The 24,883-nt window shown below is 40.6% G+C and overlaps 1 protein-coding gene across 2 annotated transcripts in view; it reads left to right on the top strand.

The window, feature by feature from the left end:
- Nucleotides 1-9,622: 9,622 nt before the first annotated feature.
- The window catches only part of LOC110514354 (DNA-binding protein SATB2), a 57,380-nt gene continuing 42,119 nt past the window's right edge, over nucleotides 9,623-24,883 (top strand). The window contains exon 1 of one of the 2 annotated variants that reach the window (XM_036951765.1): nucleotides 9,623-10,211. In XM_036951765.1, coding sequence (XP_036807660.1) covers nucleotides 9,812-10,211 — 400 coding nt within the window. In that variant the 5' untranslated portion in view covers nucleotides 9,623-9,811. The remainder of the gene's footprint in view (nucleotides 10,212-24,883) is intronic. The other variant, XM_036951764.1, reaches the window with a different exon arrangement.

Below are 24,883 nucleotides of genomic sequence, written 5' to 3'. Positions count from 1 at the left end.
TACAATAATACAATACTACAATTCAATAATACAATACAATAAGACAATACAATATAATACAATAATACAATACTACAATACAATAAGACAATATAACACAATAATACAAATACAATAATATAATACTACAATACAATAAGACAATACAATATAATACAAGAATATAATACAATACAATACTACAATACAATAAGACAATATAATATGATAATACAATACAATAATACAATCAATTAATACATCAATGATATAGTACAATAATACAATACAATAATACAAGACAAAAATAGAATTCAATAGTACGACAATACAACACAATACAATAATACAACACATTACAGTAATGCAATACTATACAATAATGCAATACAATACTACAATACACTACAAGACAATAATACAATAAAATACTACAATACTACAATACAATACTACAAGACAACAATACAAGAATACAATATAACACAATAATACAATAAAGTAATATAATACAGTAAAATAATACAATAATATAAGTACGGTGGGATAATCAAAGATCGGTTATGTATTCTGGAAAATAATACAACGCTGTGGAAGGTCAGTTCCACTCAGCTAGCGCGTCATGGAACACACCGTAATGTCTTCATTCCTTTCCCGGAGAATGCATGGAGCCCCGAGTTGATTATCCCTTTCATGCCTTGAATATAATTTATCACATTTTCTGGTAGAGATGTGTTCAGTATCCACTAAAGTAGATAGCAAGTTTACTAGATAGCTACAATAGTTGCCGTGGTAACCAAACAAACAGACTAGTTTAGCTAACCAAACCGTCAGCCCTAGCTTGCCATTATGAAAACAATGCCAATAATGCTTTCAATTCCACTTTTGCTTTCAAAAGCACCTCAAACATAGAACATGTAAGAATGAACTATAGCCATTGAATTATACCATGCAAATATACCGTACCTATTAGGGAATAATGCACACTCTAGAATGCCCTTCAAGCCAATCAGAAACAAGCATTCAACAATGCCATGGTATAATTCTTTATATTGGGCAGAGAGTTGATACTGTAACTTCTGCATGGACACCTCTATCAGTCTGGTGAATTCTGGTTCTAGACTGATTGACTTCCTGTCTCTGACCTGGTGAGACTGACAGAGGCACATTCCTCTATCTATTGAAATAGGCATTCGTCTTGCAGTAAACACATTTTTGTGGCGGGTGTGTATATGGGTAGCCTCACTGTTCAATGTCGGAATCCTTGTCCAATTCTATACATTAAATAACCACAGCGCAGCACTCAAACTGTCTTGCCACAGTCTGTCAGCGACACCTGTCTGTCACCCTGCACCTCCAGCAGCTGCCACAAGGGTGCATTATCTCCATAGTATAAAGCCTCCTATCATGTGTTTACAAAATGTATCAGTTGAAAATGAAGTTATAAGTTATTTTTCCATTCTGGTCTCCATGGTTTCTGTTGGTTGACAGGGTCCACATCAGTCATGGTCTCCATGGCGATGAGGTGGCAAGCCAGCACACTTCGCTAACAAACTTACTGAACCCCTGGGACTGTGGCTGACATTGCTATTGTCTTTCTAAGTTCACAGACGGGGGATTGTGAAACAGACCCAGAGGAGTGCCTTGTTGGGGTTTATTCAGTCAGTTTCATGCTATTGCACTACATTTTCATGCAATTAGTTCAGTTTCAAATGTGAAAATGTCAATATTTACAGTTACAGGTAAGGAGAGAAAGATTGTTTGCCTTGAGTTCTGGTGGAGGCCGTCTTTGAGGTGGCCCTACATCACCACACACACTCACACACACACACACACACGCAAACTTGTGCACACACATTCACATAGACATGCAAGCGTGTGCACACATACACACACTCTCCTGGATCAGGGTTAATAACTGTGTGGTTAGCTGTCAGAGGCACTTAGTGTGAAGCTGGGCAGGCAGAGAGGGCTAACATACACACACACACACACACACACACACACACACACACACACACACACACACACACACACACACACACACACACACACACACACACACACACACACACACACACACACACACACACAGGCTCTCTGGCTGTTAAGGAGCTCTGCACAGAGAGAAGGAGAATGGGATGAATGGAAGAGAGAAAGGTAGGCAGGACAAAGGGGAGGTGTTCCAACAGGAAGAGAGAAAGGTAGGCAGGACAAAGGGGAGGTGTTCCAACAGGAAGAGAGAAAGGCAGGCAGGACAAAGGGGAGGTGTTCCAACGGGAAGAGAGAAAGGCAGGCTGGACAAAGGGGAGGTGTTCCAACAGGAAGAGAGAAAGGTAGGCAGGACAAAGGGGAGGTGTTCCAACAGGAAGAGAGAAAGGCAGGCAGGACAAAGAGGAGGTGTTCCAACAGGAAGAGAGAAAGGCAGGCAGGACAAAGGGGAGGTGTTCCAACAGGAAGAGAGAAAGGTAGGCAGGACAAAGGGGAGGTATTCCAACAGGAAGAGAGAAAAGTAGGCAGGACAAAGGGGAGGTATTCCAACAGGAAGAGAGGTTAAGTGTGACGTTGTCCCTTACAGGTGTCTGCTGAGCCATAATGAGACTGGGCAACTTCCTTCATCCACAAGTTCACACACACTGTCTGGAAAGAGGGCGCTCCCCCACAACCAACTCTCTCAGAAATCTGGACTCAACTACCTCCATAACATGCTGCCATAGCCGCCTGAAGTCGGGGGGGGGGGGGGGTCTATATCGGTCTGATAATACAGGATTCGTAAATGCCCAGTGCACTACTTTTGTGGAAAAAAGTCAACTAAATGTATTGGAGTGTTAACCAGCATTTGTAACTTGAGTCTGATAATTATCTGTACAAAACCGTTAATCTGATAATACTTGTGGAACATAAAAACACTTGCTTGACGTACATTATGTTTTCCAGTTTCTTGAAATACAACTTATTTCTGTGTCAACTGAAATGGTCTATTCATTCCTTTCACATTTTAGTAAACTCTCTTATCCAGAGCAACTTTACAGTAAGGAGTGCATACATGTTCATTCTGGTCCCCCATGGGAATTGAACCCACAACCCTTGCATTGCAAGCCCCATCCTGTTGTGTTAGCTAAACCAAGTTTATCATTTTAAAAGGTATTTGATCATTAGAAAACCTTTTACAATTATGTTACCACAGCTGAAAACTGTTGTTCTGATTAAAGAAGCAATGAAACTGGCCTTCTTTAGACTAGTTTAGTATCTGGAGCATCAGCATTTGTGGGTTGGATTACAGGCTCCAAATGGCCAGAAACAAAGACTTTCTTCTGAAACTCGTCAGTCTATTCTTCTTCTGAGAAATGAAGGCTATTCCATGCGAGAAATTGCCAAGAAACTGAAGATCTCATACAACGCTGTGCACTACACCCTTCTCAGAACAGTGCAAACTGGCTCTAACCAGAATAGAAAGAGTGGGAGGCCCCGGTACACAACTGAGAAAGAGGACAAGTACATTAGAGTGTCTAGTTTGAGAAACAGACGCCTCCCAAGTCCTCAACTGGCAGCTTCATTAAATTGTACCCTCAAAACACCAGTCTCAACGTCAACAGTGAAGAGGCGACTCTGGGATGCTGGCCTTCTAGGCAGAGTTGCAAAGAAAAAGCCATATCTCAGTCTGGCCAATAAAAATAAAAGATTAAGAGGCAAAAGAACACAGACACTGGACAGAGGAACTCTGCCTAGAAGGCCAGCATCCCAGATATTCCATTAAAATTCAGCCAATTCCAGCTACAATAGTCATTAGCAATGTCTACACTGTATTTCTGATCAATTTGATGTTATTATATTGGACAATATTTTTTATTTTCTTTCAAAAACAAGTGAGTCCTAACTTTTGAACGGTATTGTATGTATATATACAGTACTAGTCAAAAGTTTGGACACACCTACTCATTCAAGGGTTTTTCTTTATTTTTTACTATTTTCTACATTGTAGAATAATAGTGGAGACACCAAAACTATGAAATAACACATATGGAATCATGTAGTAACCAAAAAAGTGTTGCTGTCATGCTGTCATGCTGCCATGGGCTCAATATGGTGGGGCTCCATATGGTGGGGCTCTCTATGGTGGGGCTCCATATGCTGAGGCTCCATATGCTGGGGCTCCATTTGGTGGGGCTCCATATGCTGAGGCTCCATATGCTGGGGCTCCATATGGTGGGGCTCCATATGGTGGGGCTCAATATGCTGGGGCTCCATATGCTGTTGCACCTTCTAGTTGTCTGCAGTGCAGAGCAGAAATCCTGGTAGTGAGTCTCCAAACAAAAGTGAGGTTTGGGATCAAAGTCCAGCTCATCCCTGGAGCACAGATAAGATGAATGTGACTGTAGCCCAGCTATGTTTACCATGCCGTAACTAACATGATTATGGCTCTGGATCAAACACTACACTTCACAGTCTGATGGTTTTCATATTGGTCTAGCCTCTTATTCACAGACATCGAACGGGACCATCCCATTCAAATAATGTATGTCTCCTAAGTATTTTAAATTTCTGACAGACAGAGACAGGATGGTAAATACAGTAGATTGCAGACAGACAGACAGACAGACAGACAGACAGACAGGCAGACAGACAGAGACAGGATGGTAGATACAGTATATTGCAGGCAGACTTGAACCATTTGTACATCGTTACAACACTGCATATATACATAATATGACATTTGTAATGTCTTGATTATTTTGGAACTTCTGTGAGTGTAATGTTTACTGTTAATTTGTATTGTTTATTTCACTTTTGTATATTATCTACCTCACTTGCCTTGGCAATGTTAACACGTTTCCCATGCCAATGAAGCCCCTTGAATTGAATTGTATTGAGAGAGACAGAGAGTGAGAAAGAGAGAGAGACAGAGACAGAGACTGAGATAAGAGTGAGACAGACAGACAGACAGACAGACAGACAGACAGACAGACAGACAGACAGACAGACAGACAGACAGACAGACAGACAGACAGACAGACAGACAGACAGACAGACAGGATGGTAGATACAGTATATTGTAGACAGACAGCATGGTAGATACAGTATATTGTAGACAGATGATAAAAGCCACTAGATGAGACAGACAGGATGGTAGATACAGTATATTGTAGACAGATGATAAAAGACACTAGATGACCAAAGTTTCTCTCAGCCTGTCAGTCCCACCTTTATGCCACAAAATAACCCCCATCAACTGTTTAACCATTATTCTGAGATGTGGTCATGTGTAAAGCTACCAGTGGCAGTCATGGATTAAATGAAGACATAGGGGAGGGGAAAGAGAAGCTGTAGTGAGTTTTGGTCTTGGAGTCCGTAGATTACATTATTTTAGTGGCGTTAGAAACGAAAACTGGCCTCAGTTCCTGCCTATGTTGACTTAACCATCGAGACCCTTAAGATCAAGTGGCAAAGCAAGGTATTTTAGCCCAATTAGCGTCTGTCTGACCCGTGTGCTGCTGTCAATGTGTTTTGCATTAGCCAAGAGGCTACATGAGCTCCCTCCCTTTGACCCAACAGTAGAGGACCTATGTGGTAATGTTATGACTCTTCAAGGTTCCCAGAAGGTGCGTCATGCCAGACAGGCACATCATACATGCTATCACATCAAGTAATTTATCCTACTACTCAGGTTAACTCCTTGTATAATCTGATTGCTACGTGATTTACTATTTACCAGGTAGATCAATCAACTGAAATGTTAGAGAGTCTTTTAATCACTTCAATGTGTGTGTGTGTGTGTGTGTGTGTGTGTGTGTGTGTGTGTGTGTGTGTGTGTGTGTGTGTGTGTGTGTGTGTGTGTGTGTGTGTGTGTGTGTGTGTGTGTGTGTGTGTGTGTGTGTGTGTGTGTGTGAGAGAGAGAGAGCGAGCGAGCATACTTTCCCTTCTAAACGGTGTGTGTGTTGCCCAGTGTCTTGAGGCTTAGCACGTGCCTGCAGAAATGTAAAATGTTGGAACAAAATTCCTGTGGAGAAAATACCTCTTCAGGTTCCTCACCTTTTTCTCTTTGTCTCATGAGGAACCTCTGAAACCCCATGGCACGTGGTCTTATCATTGCAATTGTCTCGTATCACCATGATAATGCATGAAATATAATGGGATGAATGTGGTGATTACACTTTTTCCGGTTTTTCATTTATGCCTTTGTAGCAGAATCTGTCAACCTGAAACAATTTTAATAATTTATTCATATGAATGTTTGTCGACTATACCCCCATTTAAAAAAATATATATTTTGCATTTAATTTCGTTCTGTGACTATGCAATTAAAATGATGCCAATGTATTCAAGGTATCAGAAGTCAGACACCAAGTAATTGTGTAGCATATAATTCCAACTTCAATTTCCCTGATGGCCTTTGAACAATATTTTCTTCGTCTGGAAAAACAATTGCTGTTGTTTTATGTTAGGTTTCATCTTCCCTTTCTTCTTCGTAGTATGCACCCATTATTCTTATTCCTCCGATTGGTGGCGTTGCTAATAGGCTAACATACAACTTTAGTGATTGCGGTAAAGTCGTTCAGTAAGTACAGACAAAAATATGCCCTCTGACATGATGTGCTAGTCTGGGTACCAGTCTTTTGAGTTAACATTCCACTCCTTGCCACAAGACAAATGACAGGAGAGGCAATGAGTGGAATGTCATAAATAGCTGAACAGAGACCGCAAACAGGCTAATTATGTGCCAACGGTCATTGTTAATTCACATTAATTGGAAAGATGCGGTTTTCCAAAGTTAAATTATATATATATATATATATATATATATATATATATATATATATATATATATATAATATCTTAACAATGAAATAACGAAATAGGCCTGACAAATAGGCAATGAAAAATCGGAATTAAAATAAATGCTCTCGGCTCATACGTCGAGATGCGACTAATTATAAATAAAGAATAGTTTTGGTTACCATCACTAACTTACTGTTGTGAATATAGTTTAGACTAATGTTTTAAGCCACCAATTAACTGATTGGGAAATAAAATAATTAACATTTGGTTATTTGATTACTTTAGACTATTTGTCTAATAAATTACACCATTACCTTATTCGCAATTGTGTGAAAATGTATATTTGTCCTATTGAGACATTCTGGAATCGAAAAAGTATCAGTAACAACACTACAATTAACGAAATGTAATCTACACATTAGTTATAGGCTACGGAATGTCCTTCAAATTGGTAACTATAGAAATCAAGAGACCGGTTAGTTTAAACTCCACAGAAATCAAACGAGGCGAAATTATGTAAATGAATTACTTTATAGTTGATTGTTGAAGGTAAGAGAATAGTTCTGAATAATGATTGTTTGTGAAGACCTGTAAAAAGCAAAGGCTTTTTGTTGACTGTATGACATGTCCATAGGGTTGCGCTGTTTTCACGTCATATGAATGGCATTCGCAAATGCTACCACTATTTCGTTGCCCTCTGACTCTCTTGGATATTCATTCTACTAATACAAGTGTCAACATAGCCAATGAAAAGCATCGTCAAGTAGGTTGGTTGGTGGTATAACTACTGACCGTATGGTAGACCTTTAACTACTGACCGTATGGTAGACCTATAACTACTGACCGTATGGTAGACCTATAACTACTGACCGTATGGTAGACCTTTAACTACTGACCGTATGGTAGACCTATAACTACTGACCGTATGGTAGACCTATAACTACTGAACGTAAGGTAGACCTTTAACTACTGACTGTATGGTAGACCTTTAACTACTGACCGTATGGTAGACCTTTAACTACTGACCGTATGGTAGACCTATAACTACTGACCGTATGGTAGACCTTTAACTACTGACCGTATGGTAGACCTTTAACTACTGACTGTATGGTAGACCTATAACTACTGACCGTATGGTAGACCTTTAACTACTGACCGTATGGTAGACCTATAACTACTGACCGTATGGTAGACCTATAACTACTGACCGTATGGTAGACCTTTAACTACTGACTGTATGGTAGACCTATAACTACTGACCGTATGGTAGACCTTTAACTACTGACCGTATGGTAGACCTATAACTACTGACCGTATGGTAGACCTATAACTACTGACCGTATGGTAGACCTTTAACTACTGACTGTATGGTAGACCTATAACTACTGACCGTATGGTAGACCTTTAACTACTGACCGTATGGTAGACCTATAACTACTGACCGTATGGTAGACCTATAACTACTGAACGTAAGGTAGACCTTTAACTACTGACTGTATGGTAGACCTTTAACTACTGACCGTATGGTAGACCTTTAACTACTGACTGTATGGTAGACCTATAACTACTGACCTTTAATACTGACCGTATGGTAGACGGTAGGTAGAACGTCTTGACTGTAATTCATTGCTGCATGTTTGGTATTTTGATTGATATGTTGGCTTGGATGTTTTATTGATATGCAATTTTGTTGACTAAAAAACGTGTTATGCCCCTGACAAAAAGTGGAATATTTCATAATAACGTGAACAACGTTATAATGAAATATTATTTAAACTTACAAGTCAAAGGAAAATAATATATGTCATGCACTCACAGAAACTATAGGCCATTAGGCCTAGTTACAGAATACCTGTGGCCGCGACCAATTTACTACAGTCATTTAATATGCCACCAACACAGAGGGAATGTTCGTTTGTACAGACGTTATGTACGCCGATGCCTAACACCTTATATATAGACTATCTGGGTATCAGTTGTAAGCCTATAAACGTGTTGGCAATCAGAACGCTGTTTTTATAGTCGATTAACAAAATATTTTTAACACATGGCGTTTATGTAGGCCCTGGGTCTGTCTTGTGAAAATGTTACACTATTTTATCAGGCTATGCAGCATAGAATATGCCTATACCCTATACATGTGAATTAAGTATATTATAGTTTGTGTGTGTGTGTGTGTGTGTGTGTGTGTGTGTGTGTGTGTGTGTGTGTGTGTGTGTGTGTGTGTGTGTGTGTGGTGATGTGTGTGTGTGTGGTGAGAATCCATGAGATACATTCTCTCGATTACACTAATTTACTAACTGCTCGCGCATCTTTTTTCCTCAACAAGATTAGAAAAACATTTTATCTGACTCGGGTTAGTTAACAGGAAGTAAGTGAAACCAACATTACATTTACGACACTTATTTGATTGCTATAGTCTTGATATAGGATTTGATTTGAATTATGTTAGTCATTTCATCTTAAATACTGCATGAGTTGTAAGCATATATATTGCACGTCGAGGAGGACATTATAACGCGGTTACGCACAAGTCAAACGATATCAATCTTTGTTCTGTTTAAATACCAGAACATTCAGGTTAAGCGTTTGACTGTAGTCTACATGATGTGTCAGAATGATCTCTTAAAAGTTCACAATTGAGAGGAGACAGATTGCACCCCGATATTGTGATCGATCGGCCAATGTCAATCGTTGCCCTTCCAGATATGTTTGGGTTACCTGCTCAAAAGGGAGGAGCTGAATTTTGATTAGCATGAAAGCCGTCCATGTGCAACGTTACAAAGGCCAATGACTGATGTTGCCTGGATATACAGTATAATAGCTTCTGATCCTTCCTCCTTTATATCGTAATAGCATCTGATACCTCCTCTCTCGCACCCTGTCAAACGAAGTCTCCGTTACCTCCCTCTCTCGTATCATCTATAGCATAACCAACGGTCCGATATGTGGTTACCTTGCTGCTTCCACTATTCGTTGAGCCCATCTATGGCTCCGGTAGTAAAGGCAAAGTAAAAACATTCTAACTTCATATCCTCTACAAAGCAAGGAATCAATGAACAATCGTGGAATCTTGAGTTGTGCTGCCTGTCGTCCATCCCCTCGAGCGCATTATAGGCGGTTCAATCTAGGAGCACCGACAGTGAGGTCTCTCTCTCTCTCTCTCTCTCTCTCTCTCGCTCTCCACCCCCTTCACACACAAACAAACACGCAAGCAAGCACACAGAGCGTATTTCCTGTATCTGCCGTATCTATCGTCCTCTCGCTTGCGCTCTGTCAAGCTGCTTTGCTGTCACACTCAAGTAGAGCGCGGAGAAGAACCATCGAGCTCCGAGTGACGGATATCCGACTTCTGCTCCCCGAAACATCCCCCAGTCCAGCCCTGGATTCAATACTTATCATCAATGGACAGAGCTTTCTACCCAACCAGGCGAGGTACAGACACCACGTAAACAGTGAGTACAACCTGTTCACATACACTTTTTTATTATGAGCCCCGTCTTTTCAGCCAGCTTGAGACTACTTTACCAACATCACAAATACAAATAAAAGTATTAGGTGTCCGTTTATAACAGTGATAATAACAACAATGGTCCGAGGCCAAATTCTAATAGTAATAGTAATATTTTAAAGGATAAAAATGCTATGAATTAATGATCGTTAATATTAGGCCCAATACAATGTACATTTAATGAATGTATCAACAATGTTCTGGTCGTGCGTCTAGCCTGAATAATTGTCTATTAAAAATAATAGCCCAAATGGGTGAAGAATAAAAATTATGAGCAAGGTGTCAATGTTTTTGGCGATCATTTAGCGTAAATAATGCTCTATCATTAGGTTACCATATAATAACTATTATTAGCTATGATAATAATATTTGGTCTGGATTATATTATCTCATATTTAGATGTTTCATTGTAGCCTAACACTTTTAGATTTCAGATAAAAATAAATGTAGATTATACATTCCACATTAACAATAAAGTGTATCAACGGCTTTACTACTGACAATTATTATAATTATAATCATTATTATACTTTTATAATTCTACTTGAGGAGTGTGCACGTTCTGATTAAATCATTACGCAAAACAAAAGGCGAGCTCACTGTGTTGACTGCAAAATACACTTAGCACGGGTTAGTATCAGGTAGAGAGAGCCTGTATCAATTTGCAATTTTCCATGCGAATTCATTTAGGACAATTTATCACATTGCGTAGCTAGCTATCCGACATGCATTATCTTAGAGAAATTAGTTTCGTTTTGGAGTTTGAAAATGTAGTGCTACTGACTTATTACTCTTCGTTTAGAGTTTTATTTCAACTTTTAATTTATACAAGTAAAAGGCGTAGTGTCCCGAGTCAAACCATTGGCTATAGGTCTAGCCTATAGACCTACTTTTTGATTGAGACGTTGACGTTTCAATACTTTTCCATGTGTATGTTCTCAACTGCATTTAAATGTTTTATCGGAAACACGTCACGGGTCAAATTCAGGAATTTTAGCGCGTTTGAATGTTCATATGTTGAAGACAAACGAATGAGCAACCGGACTGAGCAAGCTGTCTTGCACCATAAGGTGAATAAATAATCACCCTACCCTGCATAAATGTCTACAACCTTTCATTTAAAAAAATGTCAGCTAAAATGTAACATTTATAAGCTGGCCTAATGAGTGGACAGGGCAATTTTTTTTGCTCAAACGTTTTTACAGCGAGAGAAAGAGCAGCGTTGCTCTCAGCAAGACGAAGCCTTTTGTCCCCAAAAATGTCAACAGCAGTAATTTAGTGGTTCCATCAAAATGCCGGTTTCATTTGGATACACTTGGTTTCACTGCAGTATGCCAAGTGGAGAGAAAAAAGTTGTTCCTACAGCTTTCTGTCCATTTCTCTCTCCCAAAATAAAAAACTGCAGGTCTTGACTATTTAAAAAAATGACTGAATGAAATGCCCCCTTACCATTTTCCTATTTTAACGTTGTTTGATCCTATGTAATACAGTACATGCAAAAGCTAGGCCTCTTACCATGGGCGTGTCTCCCTCATTAAGCATACAGTTAAATGGTTCATTCAAGTAAAATCCTATTCTTATTCATCACATGCTTCATAAACAATAGGTGTAAACTAACAGTGAAATGCTTAAGGCCCTTCCCAACAACGCAGAGAACAAAGAAATAGACAAATGATAGAAAAGTAAAAGATGTAATAAGACTGTAAGTAATAATACATTCACAATGCGTAATGATAACTTCAGTGCATTCGGAAGGTATTCAGACCCCTTGATTTTTCCACGTTTTGTTACATTACAGCCTTATTCTAAAGTGGATTAAATTGTTCCCCCCCCCCCCCCCCCCCCCCTCATCAATCTACACACACTACCTACCACATGATGACAAAACAAAAACAGGGTTTTGTACATTTTTGCAAATGTACAAAAAACTACATTGCATTTGTACATTTTTGCAAATGTACAAAAAAAACACAACGGAAATATGACATTTATATAAATATTCAGACCCTTTACTCAGTACTTTGTTGAAGCACCTTTGGCAGCGATTACAGCCTTGAGTTGTCTTGGATATGATGCTACAAGCTTGGCACAGCTATTTTCAGGTCTCCCCAGAGATGTTCGATCGGGTTTAAGTCCAGGCTCTGGATGGGCCACTCAAGAACATCATGGACTCCTGCGTTGTCACTCCCGCGTTGTCTTGGCTGTGTGCTTAGAGTTTTTGTGCTTAGAAGTCCTGAGCACTCTGGAGCAGGTTTTCATCAAGGATCTCTTTGTACTTTGCTCCGTTCATCTTTGCCTTGATCCTGACTAGTCTCCCAGTCCCTGCCGCTGAAAAACATCCCCACAGCATGATGCTGCCAGCACCATTTAAAAACATTTTTTTAAGCTTTATTTAACTAGGCAAGTCAGTTTAAGAAAAAAATCTTATTTTCAATGACGGCCTAGGAACAGTGGGTTAACTGCCTGTTCAGGGGTAGAACGACAGATTTGTACCTTGTCAACTCGGGGATTTGAACTAGCAACCTTTCGGTTATGTTGTCCAACACTCTAACCACTAGGCTACCCTGCCGCCCCACCATGCTTCACCGTAGGGATGGTACCAGGTTTCCTCGAGAATTGACACTTGGCATCCAGGCCAAACAGTTTAATCTTGGTTTCATCAGACCATGGTCTGAGAGTCCTTTAGGTGCCTTTTGGCCTACTCCGAGCGGGCTGTCAGGCTGTCATGTGCCTTTTACTGAGGAGTGGCTTCCGTCTGGCCACTCTAACATAAATGCCTGATTGGTGGAGTGCTGCAGAGATGGTTGTCCTTCTGGAAGGTTCTCCCATCTCCACAGAGGAACTCTGGAGCTCTGTCAGAGTGACCATCGGGTTCTTGGTCACCTCCCTGACCAAGGCCCTTCTCCCCCGATTTCTCAGTTTGGCGGGCTGCCGGCTCTAGGAAGAGTCTTGGTGGTTCCAAACTTCTTCAATTTAAGAATGATGGAGGCCACAGTGTTCTTGGGGATCTTCAATGCTGCAGACATCTTTTGGTACCCTTCCCCAGATGTGTGTCTTTACACAATCCTGTCTCAGAGCTCTACAGCCAATTCCTTCCACCTTATGGCTTGGTTTTTTCTCTGACATGCACTGTCAACTGTGGGGCCTTATATAGACAGGTGTGTGCCTTTCCAAATCATGTTCAATCAAGTTGTAGAAACATCTCAAGGATGATCAATGGAAACAGGATGCACCTGAGCTCAATTTCGAGTGTCATGGCAAAGGGTCTGAATACTTCTGTAAATAACGTATTTCTGGTTTTAATAAATTAGCAAAAATGAGCAAAAACCTGTTTTTACTTTGTCATTATGGGTATTGCGTGTAGACTGATGAGAAAAATGTTTTGTTTAATCAATTTTAGAATAAGGCTGTTACGTAACAAAATGTGGAAAAAGGAAATGGGTCGGAATACTTTCTGAATGCACAGTATACACAAGAGGTTGTTGTTCTGGCACCACACTGCCAGGTCTCTGAACTCCTCCCTATAGGCTGTCTCATCGTCGTTGGTAATCAGGCCTACCACCGTCATGTTGTCGGCAAACTTAATGATGGTGTTGGAGTCATGCGCGGCCACGTAGTCATGGGCGAACAGAGTAAATGAGGGGACTAAGCACCCACCCCTGAGGGCCCCTGTGTTGAGGGTCAGTGTGGCGGATGTGCTGTTGCCTACCCTCACCGACTCTGGGCAGCCCGTCAGGAAGTCCAGTTTCAGAAGGAGGTGTTCTGTGCCAGGGCCCTTAGCTTTGTGATGAGCTTGGAGGGCACTATGGTGTTGAACGCTGAGCTGTAGTCAACAACAGCATTCTTACATGGGTGTTCCTCTTGTCCAGGTGGGAAAGGGTAGTGTAAGAGTGCAATAGAGATTGTATCATCTGGGGCCTCCCAAGTGGGGCTGCGGTCTAAGGCACTGCTAGAGGTGTCACCACAGACCTGGGTTCGATCCCAGGCCTTGATCGGGAGTCCCATAGTGCAGCGTACAATTGGCCACGGGGGCTTTACTTAACTAATTTCACTCTAGCAACTTTTTGTGGCAGGCCGGGCACCTGCAGGCTGACCTTGGTCGTCGGTTGAATGGTGTTTCCTCCGACACATTGGTGCGGCTGGTTTTAGCGTTAAGCGGGCGGGTGTTAAGAAGCGCGGTTTGGTGGGACATGTTTCGGAGGACACTCGACCTTTGCCTCTGGAGCCCGTTGGGGAGTTGCAGAGATGAGACAAGATCAAAATTGGGGTGGAAAAAAAGGCACAAAAAAATGACATTGCGTCATCCGTGGATCTGTTGGGGCAGTATATGAATTGGAATGGGTCCAGGGTGAGTGTGATTATGGTGTTGATGTGAGCCATGACCAACCTTTCAAAGCATTTCATGAATACAGATGTGAGTGCTTTGGGGCGATAGTCATTTAGACAGGTTACCTTGGCATTCTTGGGCACAGGGACTATGGTGGGCTGCTTGAAACATGTAGGTATTACAGACTGGTTCAGGGGGAGGTTCAAAATGTCAGTGACGACACTTGCCAGCTGATCAGTGCACGCTCGGAGTACACGTCTTGGTAATCCGTCTGGCCCTGCGGCCTTTTGAATGTTAACCTGTTTAAAGGTCTTACTCCCATCGGTTACGGAGAGCATTATCACTGAACAGCTGGTGCTCTAATGCATGGTTCAGTGTTGCTTGCCTCGAAGCGAACATAGAAGGCATATAGCTCGTCTGGTATGCTCGTGTCACTGGGCAGCTTACAGCTGGGTTTCCCTTTGTAATCTGGGATAGTTTGCTAGCCCTGCCATATACAACGAGTGCCAGAGCTGGCATAGTACTGTACAATTCGATCTTAGTCCTGTATTGACACTTTGCCAGTGTGATGGTTCGTCTGAGATCGTAGCGGTGTTTCTTGTAAGCGTCCGGATTAGTGTCCCACTCCTTGAAAGCGGCGCTCTAGCCTTTAGCTCAGTGTGGATGTTGGCTGTAATCCATGGCTTCTAGTTGGGATAAACTTATTTTAATGAAGCCGATGACTGGTGTGGTAAAATCCTGAATGTTATCGGATGAATCCCAGAACATATTCCAGTCTGTACAAGTGAAACAGTCCTGTGGTTTAGCATCCGCTTTATCGGGCCACTTCACACTGGTACTTCCTGTTTGAGTTTTTACTTGTAAGCATGAAACAGTAGGATAGAGTTATGGTCAGATTTGCCAAATGGAGAAAGAGGGAGAGTCTTGTATGCATTTCTGTGTTTTGAGTAAAGGTGATCTATAATTTTGTCAACCCTGGTTGTACAGGTGACATGCTGGTAGAAATGAGGTAAAACAGATTTCAGTTTCCCTGCATTAAAATGACCGGCCACTAGGAGCACGGCTTCTGAATGTGCATTTTCTTGTTTGCTTATGGCGCTATACAGCTCGTTGAGTGTGGTCTTAGTGCCAGCATCGGTTTGGGGCGGTAAATAGACAGCTATGAAAAAATATAGATGAAAACTCTCTTGGGAAATAGTGTGGTTTACAGCTTATTCTGAGGTATTTTAACTCAGGCGAGAAAAAACTCAAGACTTCCTGAACATTAGAGATCGCACACCATCTGTTGTTAACACAGGGACACAGGCAGAAGCTTGTAGTTTTCAGAATGAATGTGCATGGGTGGACAGTAGGCCTAGTTAATAAAAACATGCTTTGGTGTGGTAGGTTTGATTCAATTCCATCAATTGGCTCCATGTTTGAGTTAAAGTTTGAGTTGAAACAAAACAAGTTATCAAACTAGCATTGAAAGGTATTTTGAAGAGAAAATAATTGAACGGTACTTTAATAAAATATGGCAAATGTGTTCACAGTGAATGGTATGACTGTGTGTTACTATGTTGACCCTGTGGTGTCTAGTACATTTGGCATCCATGTGAGTGTAAGTGTAGTATACTCTAGTGAGTGTAGTATACTGTAGTGTGTAGTATACTGTAGTGTGTAGTATACTGTAGTGAGTGTAGTATACTGTAGTGAGTGTAGTATACTGTAGTGAGTGTAGAATACTCTAGTGAGTGTAGTATACTGTAGTGAGTGTAGTATACTGTAGTGAGTGTAGTATACTGTAGTGAGTGTAGTATACTCTAGTGAGTGTAGTATACTGTAGTGTGTAGTATACTGTAGTGTGTAGTATACTGTAGTGAGTGTAGTATACTGTAGTGAGTGTAGTATACTGTAGTGAGTGTAGTATACTGTAGTGTGTAGTATACTGTAGTGAGTGTAGTATACTCTAGTGAGTGTAGTATACTGTAGTGAGTGTAGTATACTGTAGTGAGTGTAGTATACTGTAGTGAGTGTAGTATACTCTAGTGAGTGTAGTATACTGTAGTGAGAGTAGTATACTGTAGTGAGTGTAGTATACTCTAGTGAGTGTAGTATACTGTAGTGAGTGTAGTATACTGTAGTGAGTGTAGTATACTCTAGTGAGTGTAGTATACTGTAGTGTGTAGTATACTGTAGTGAGTGTAGTATACTGTAGTGTGTAGTATACTGTAGTGAGTGTAGTATACTCTAGTGAGTGTAGTATACTGTAGTGAGTGTAGGACACTGTAATGAGTGTAGTATACTGTAGTGAGTGTAGTATACTCTAGTGAGTGTAGTAAACTCTAGTGAGTGTAGTATACTCTAGTGTGTAGTATACTGTAGTGAGTGTAGTATACTCTAGTGAGTGTAGTATACTGTAGTGTGTGTAGGACACTGTAGTGAGTTTAGTATACTGTAATGAGTGTAGTATACTGTAATGAGTGTAGTATACTGTAGTGAGTGTAGTATAATGTAGTGAGTGTAGTATACTGTAGTGAGTGTAGTATACTGTAGTGTGTAGTATACTCTAGTGAGTGTAGTATACTGTAGTGTGTGTAGTATACTGTAGTGAGTGTAGTACACTGTAGTGAGTGTAGTATACTGTAGTGAGTGTAGTATACTGTAGTGAGTGTAGTTGCTCCAATGTGTGTAGTATACTGCAGTGAGTGTAGTTGCTCCAGTGTGTGTAGTATACTGTAGTGAGTGTAGTTTCTCCAGTGTGTGTAGTATACTGTAGTGAGTGTAGTTGCTCCAGTGTGTGTAGTATACTGTAGTGAGTGTAGTTGCTGCAGTGTGTGTAGTATACTGCAGTGAGTGTAGTTGCTTCAGTGTGTGGTCTCTATGTGTCTGTACAGTCTCCCAGTGTTGTATGCTTGAAGTGGTTTCTGTGTGTCTGTATGTGTATGTTTATATTGAGAATGCATGGCCTTCATGAGGCCAGGGTCAGAGTAGAAGTCTGGTTCAAACCGGAACCTTTTTGTGACGGGAGCAGTTCATTTTTTAAACATTTTTAATACGATATTGTCGAGGTGGCATCAGATTAGAGGCATGGCTTATTTGAGGCGTGGCTTCCAGATTTTTTGGTCACTTGTTAGCATAAATATAATTCCTGTTCATCATGTTCATTTTGTACACAGCAAATTATAATGTTCCTTGAATATTTATGCATGTTACATATTCTAATATAATAATAATATTAACATTGCTGATTACATACAGTAATAAAGTGGCAACTATTCCAACTTTGGAATTTGCATAGGCTCTTGAGAAAGTCATACACCTGGTTTAGCCTCATTGAAGCTACAAAACGGTTAGTGTTCAACCTTAACATGTGACGGCAATGCAACAGAACCGATGAACAGCAATGACATTTACTCTAGCGGGGACCATAAAATATCTATCTTAAAGCCACGCCCCTACTAAGCCACACCTCCACTACAGGGTGTCATTAAAGGGTCCTCCAAGAACCCCTCAACTAACCGAAGGTGCAAATATGAAGCATTGACTAGAAATGGTTCCTTGGAGGATTTCCAACTTTCCTCAAGTCACTGATTCTAAGAGTGTACAGCATAATCTTTATTATTGTTATTATTTTTTATTTTTTATTGTTATTATTATTACTAATAATATTGTTATTGTTATTATCATCATTATTATTATTATTGTTGTTATTATCATTATCGTTATTATTGTTATTATCATCATTATTATTATTATTGTTGTTATTATCATTATCGTTATTATTGTTATTATCATTATCGTTGTTATTATCATCATTATCGTTGTTATTATTATTGTTATTATCATTATTGTTATTCTTATTATTGTTATTATTTATTTATTTTATTTAACCTTTATTTAACCAGGAAGGGCTCGTTGAAATTTAAAATCTCTTTTTCAAAAGTGTCCTGGCCAAGATAGGCAGCACCAAGTCATTACAAAAATTACAGACAAACAACATGAAAAACTACAAGTAATCTAGTAAAAACCATAGAGTTCACAAGAGTATAACAAAATCAAAAACAGCAAATTAAAAACATTGACAGGTCAGGGAATCAGTCTCAAGATCATTCATCAGTGATTTAAAAATAACAAAAGTTCTTACAGTTTAAAAGTATTTTGTAAGGCGTTCCAAGACGATGGCGCAGAGTACATAAAAGCCCTTTTACCAAATTCAGTTCGGACATTTGTAACAGTTAACAGGATAAAGTCCAGCAAACGAAGAGAGTTCCCACCACATTTCTGAGCAATAAAAATGCCCAAATAAAAAGGTAGTAAACCCAAAATTGCTATGTAAATAAAAGTATACCAGTGAATGAGCCTACGAGTGACTAGAGAAGGCCAGCCAACCCTGGTATACAAAGTGCAGTGATGCGTAAGGGTTTTGGAGTTTAAAATAAATCTCAAAGTGCCATGGTAAAGAGTGTCAATTGATCTCAATTGTTATTGTTATTATCATTATTGTTATTACCATTATTGTTATTATTATTATTGTTATTATTATTATTGTTATTATTATTATTATTATTATTGTTATTATTATTATTGTTATTATTATTATTATTATTATTGTTATTATTATTATTGTTATTATTATTATTATTATTATTGTTATTATTATTATTGTTATTATTATTATTGTTATTATTATTATTATTATTATTGTTATTATTATTATTGTTATTATTATTATTATTATTGTTATTATTATTATTGTTATTATTATTATTATTATTATTGTTATTATTATTATCATTATTGTTATTATTATTGTCATTATTGTTATTGTTATTATTATTATCATTATTATCTTTAATAACAACAAGAAGAGGAAGGAACAACACCTAATAGACACTTGCAAATAAGAAATAGAAACATATATCATGTTAAATCTTTTAAAACCCCTTTTCTATATGGGTTCTATACCGAGTAGCTGTAAACAGTCTAAGAGAGCATGTTGTCGGCGTTGATATACGAAGAGATGGACTGTCAACTCCGTCAAGCCTAATGTGTTGTGAACGTTCCATCATCCTCTGAGCTCTTGGAAAATTCAGACATACTTCTCTCAATGAGGGGTTTGTATACAGCAACTCTTTTGTACAGGACTTTTTTGTTTGGTTACTCAGCCCCTGGATGCATTCCGAATGGCACCCTATACCCTATAGTGTACTAGGTTTGACCAGAGCATACATAGGGAATAGAGTGCCATTTGTGACAGCCCTTGTTCTGGTCTAGTTGTGTGGATTAAAGCTGGAGGGCACTGCTGTGTGATGTCATCAGATGTTATCAGGAGGAGATCTCATGTACTGAGAGACATCCATCCATTCAATCAGCCTGACAACTGGTCACTGGACACACTCACAGGACTGGTGTGATGAGAGGCGAAGTGAAGAGCTGTGAACACTAAAGTGTGTGTCTGTGTGTGTGTGTGTGTGCGTGCGTGCGTGCGTGTGTGCGTGTGCGTGTGCGTGTGTGTGTGTGTGTCAGAGAAAGAGAGAGACCTATGTTGGCAGAGGTAGAGGACACCCAACACATATCCTTCCCCTTCATACATGTCTGGTAATAATTTCTCCCTGTTAATGACTCTGGGTGCAGAGATGACGGGGGGCGGGGCGGAGGGGAGGTGTTTAATCCTGTGCCTGTCTTTCCCAAATCCCATGTAGACGTGTTTATCAGAAGCAGATCTGCAATGCTCGGGGGGGATGGAGTGTTTAGTCAATAGCTGTTAAGATTTATAAGCTTTTAATTACACAATGCTCTCCTGTCAGGCCTAGCTCTCCCATAATATCTGGTCTCATAGCATGATGTCTGGTGGCTGGACCAGAGAGGGAGAGCAGGGATCTGGTCCCATAGCATGATGTCTGGTTCTGGACCAGAGAGGGAGAGACCAGGGATCTGGTCCCATAGCATGATGTCTGGTGGCTGGACCAGAGAGGGAGAGACCAGGGATCTGGTCCCATAGCATGATGTCTGGTTCTGGACCAGAGAGGGAGAGACCAGGGATCTGGTCCCATAGCATGATGTCTGGTTCTGGACCAGAGCGGGAGAGACCAGGGATCTGGTCCCATAGCATGATGTCTGGTGGCTGGACCAGAGAGGGAGAGACCAGGGATCTGGTCCCATAGCATGATGTCTGGTTCTGGACCAGAGAGGGAGAGACCAGGGATCTGGTCCCATAGCATGATGTCTGGTGGCTGGACCAGAGAGGGAGAGACCAGGGATCTGGTCCCATAGAATGATGTCTGGTGGCTGGACCAGAGAGGGAGAGACCCGGGGGGAGGTCTGTGGTTCTGGACCAGAGAGGGAGAGACCCGGGGGGAGGTCTGTGGTTCTGGACCAGAGAGGGAGAGACCCGGGGGGGAGGTCTGTGGTTCTGGACCAGAGAGGGAGAGACCGGGGGGGGGGGGGGGGGGGGCACTGTACAGTTCCGGTCAACATGATAGTGTGCTGCCTCAGATCACCCAGGTCCCTATGATACAGTGCCTTGCGAAAGTATTCGGCCCCCTTGAACTTTGCGACCTTTTGCCACATTTCAGGCTTCAAACATAAAGATATAAAACTGTATTTTTTTGTGAAGAATCAACAACAAGTGGGACACAATCATGAAGTGGAACGACATTTATTGGATATTTCAAACTTTTTTAACAAATCAAAAACTGAAAAATTGGGCGTGCAAAATTATTCAGCCCCTTTACTTTCAGTGCAGCAAACTCTCTCCAGAAGTTCAGTGAGGATCTCTGAATGATCCAATGTTGACCTAAATGACTAATGATGATAAATACAATCCACCTGTGTGTAATCAAGTCTCCGTATAAATGCACCTGCACTGTGATAGTCTCAGAGGTCCGTTAAAAGCGCAGAGAGCATCATGAAGAACAAGGAACACACCAGGCAGGTCCGAGATACAGTTGTGAAGAAGTTTAAAGCCGGATTTGGATACAAAAATATTTCCCAAGCTTTAAACATCCCAAGGAGCACTGTGCAAGCGATAATATTGAAATGGAAGGAGTATCAGACCACTGCAAATCTACCAAGACCTGGCCGTCCCTCTAAACTTTCAGCTCATACAAGGAGAAGACTGATCAGAGATGCAGCCAAGAGGCCCATGATCACTCTGGATGAACTGCAGAGATCTACAGCTGAGGTGGGAGACTCTGTCCATAGGACAACAATCAGTCGTATATTGCACAAATCTGGCCTTTATGGAAGAGTGGCAAGAAGAAAGCCATTTCTTAAAGATATCCATAAAAAGTGTTGTTTAAAGTTTGCCACAAGCCACCTGGGAGACACACCAAACATGTGGAAGAAGGTGCTCTGGTCAGATGAAACCAAAATTGAACTTTTTGGCAACAATGCAAAACGTTATGTTTGGCGTAAAAGCAACACAGCTGAACACACCATCCCCACTGTCAAACATGGTGGTGGCAGCATCATGGTTTGGGCCTGCTTTTCTTCAGCAGGGACAGGGAAGATGGTTAAAATTGATGGGAAGATGGATGGAGCCAAATACAGGACCATTCTGGAAGAAAACCTGATGGAGTCTGCAAAAGACCTGAGACTGGGACGGAGATTTGTCTTCCAACAAGACAATGATCCAAAACATAAAGCAAAATCTCCAATGGAATGGTTCAAAAATAAACATATCCAGGTGTTAGAATGGCCAAGTCAAAGTCCAGACCTGAATCCAATCGAGAATCTGTGGAAAGAACTGAAAACTGCTGTTCACAAATGCTCTCCATCCAACCTCACTGAGCTCGAGCTGTTTTGCAAGAAGGAATGGGAAAAAATTTCAGTCTCTCGATGTGCAAAACTGATAGAGACATACCCCAAGCGACTTACAGCTGTAATCGCAGCAAAAGGTGGCGCTACAAAGTATTAACTTAAGGGGGCTGAATCATTTTGCACGCCCAATTTTTCAGTTTTTTGATTTGTTAAAAAAGTTTGAAATATCCAATAAATGTCGTTCCACTTCATGATTGTGTCCCACTTGTTGTTGATTCTTCACAAAAAAATACAGTTTTATATCTTTATGTTTGAAGCCTGAAATGTGGCAAAAGGTCGCAAAGTTCAAGGGGGCCGAATACTTTTGCAAGGCACTGTATGTTGTAGATGGATCCCCTCACTGTCAGGCCTAGGATGCCTCAGCTATGCAGTCCTATGGGAAAGAAAGAAAGTGACTGGTCTTTCCAGTTAAACAGAGGGAGAGGCAGCTCCAGTTCTTCCGTATTACAATATTCTGAGTTTGTGTTGGAAGGCTCTTTTTAAAGGCTGTTATTAATTTGGCATGTGCGTTTTATTGTCATCATGTGCTGCTTTTAGGCCAGAATGGGTTAATTATCATGCCAGGGGAAACCATGAGACTGTGTTAGCCCGCTGAGCTGAAGCCAGATATGCAGCAGACTGCTCCTGCTTCTATAATAGTTGTGTGACAGTCTGGGGGTTCAAACCCGATTGTCCTGCCAGCCACAAGACTGTGTTAGCCCGGTGAGCTAAAGTCAGACAGCCAATGGAAGTCGGCAGATCTCAGACACGGTTCCTCCAGGTTCCAAAACACCTCCGTCCGCTAGAGGCAGCAGTTACTTTACCTCAGAAGTTCTTGCCTTGGAGCGAAGACGGTTGCTCATTAATTGGGAAAGTAGTGCGTCAAGTCTCGAAAGTAGTGCGTCAAGTTATAGCCTGTTGTTATAAACAACTTTGCCTGAAAAGCCAACTATCACCCCCTAGATTAGTGGCATAGCCTTTTGATCAAACCGTAGACCTGGCTATACATACTGTATCATCTCTGGCGACAGACAGGGAGGCAGGTAGCCTCGTGGTTAGAGTGTTGGGCCAGTCACTGAAAAGTTGTTGGTTCAAATCCCAGAGGTGAAAAAAAATCATCTGATGATGTGCCCCTGAGCAAGGCACATATCCCTGATTGCTCCTGTAAATCACTCCGGATAAGAGTGTCTGCTAAATGACAAAAAATTACATTGACAGGCCTACCTAGCATGAGATTTGGTTGTGTAGATGACTGAGATGTAAATTGACAGGCCTACCTAGCATGAGATTTGGTTGTGTAAATGACTGAGATGTAAATTGACAGGCCTACCTAGCATGGGATTTGCTGTGTAGATGACTGAGATGTAAATTGACAGGCCTACCTAGCATGAGATTTGCTGTGTAGAAGACTATAGAGTCTGATAGCAGTCAGTAATATTATTTACAGTAAAGAGCCTGGTGATTTCCACCAGATGCTGGGTTGCTGTTTGTTTGTTGTGGTCTGCTTTTTCTGCTCTCGTCATCTGTAAATAAAAAGTAATGTCTTCAGTATGGGAGGGTTGATGGGTACAGGGAGGAAATGACCACAGCACTCACGCCTCCAACACAGCACTCACGCCTCCAACACAACATGAACGTATGAAGCGGTCATCTCCGTGTGATGAGTTTGATACAAAAGAAGGGTTTCATTTCAAAATGCTATTTATCTTTTTTCAGAAATGTTGAGAAATGAGCTTTTACTGTTGAAAGAAATGATGAAACAGATTGGTGTTTTTTCACTATCTCATATCGGCATGGGGTTGTTCAACAACAGACATGTATTTGTTTTAAATCTATCACTTGATGGTTTCATTTCAGAGAGACAAATAATGAACTCGTTTTGCTAAATGCTACAATATCCACCTGACTCTCAGAGGTCGTACTACTGATTTTACAGTGAAATGTAACCTTTTCTTTTACCTTTGTGACATTAATATATTGTTTTACAATAATAATTAAACACAGTCATGTGAGATCTGTATGTAAAACATTTACATTTGACATTTTAGTCATTTAGCATATGCTCTTATCCAGAGTGACAGTAAGTAAGGGGCATTCATCTTAAGACAGCTAGGTGACACAACCACATACAGTATCACAGTCAAATGAACAGGAAACAAACATTCCATTCCAGCTAAACAACAGATATATATATATATAGCACAATGGAAGCAATGGAATCATCCCAAAAGTGCAAATACATTGACCCAATGCCTCTGTCTCTTTTCAAATGCTCAACATATCTGAAAGAAAACAGATAGTATTTAAACCCTGAACTGATTTGAAGGAGTCTCCACAATGTCAACACCAGTAAGATGTAGATAGTTGCCTGTAGACACTTACTAGATAAACTAAGTTTAGCAGAGGGTACACTGATCCTAGTTCAGTGCCTATGTTGAAGGGTAACTTCGTCCTAAAGAACAAATGCCTCCTCTATTTTCTTTTCCCTCTCGCTCGCTCTCTCTCCC

The sequence above is a fragment of the Oncorhynchus mykiss genome, chromosome 18 (genome assembly GCF_013265735.2).
Source record: "Oncorhynchus mykiss isolate Arlee chromosome 18, USDA_OmykA_1.1, whole genome shotgun sequence".
NCBI classification, from domain to species: Eukaryota; Metazoa; Chordata; class Actinopteri; order Salmoniformes; family Salmonidae; genus Oncorhynchus; species Oncorhynchus mykiss.
The sequence above is the reverse complement of the archived record's forward strand: the minus strand, read 5'-3'. Positions and strand labels throughout refer to the sequence as shown.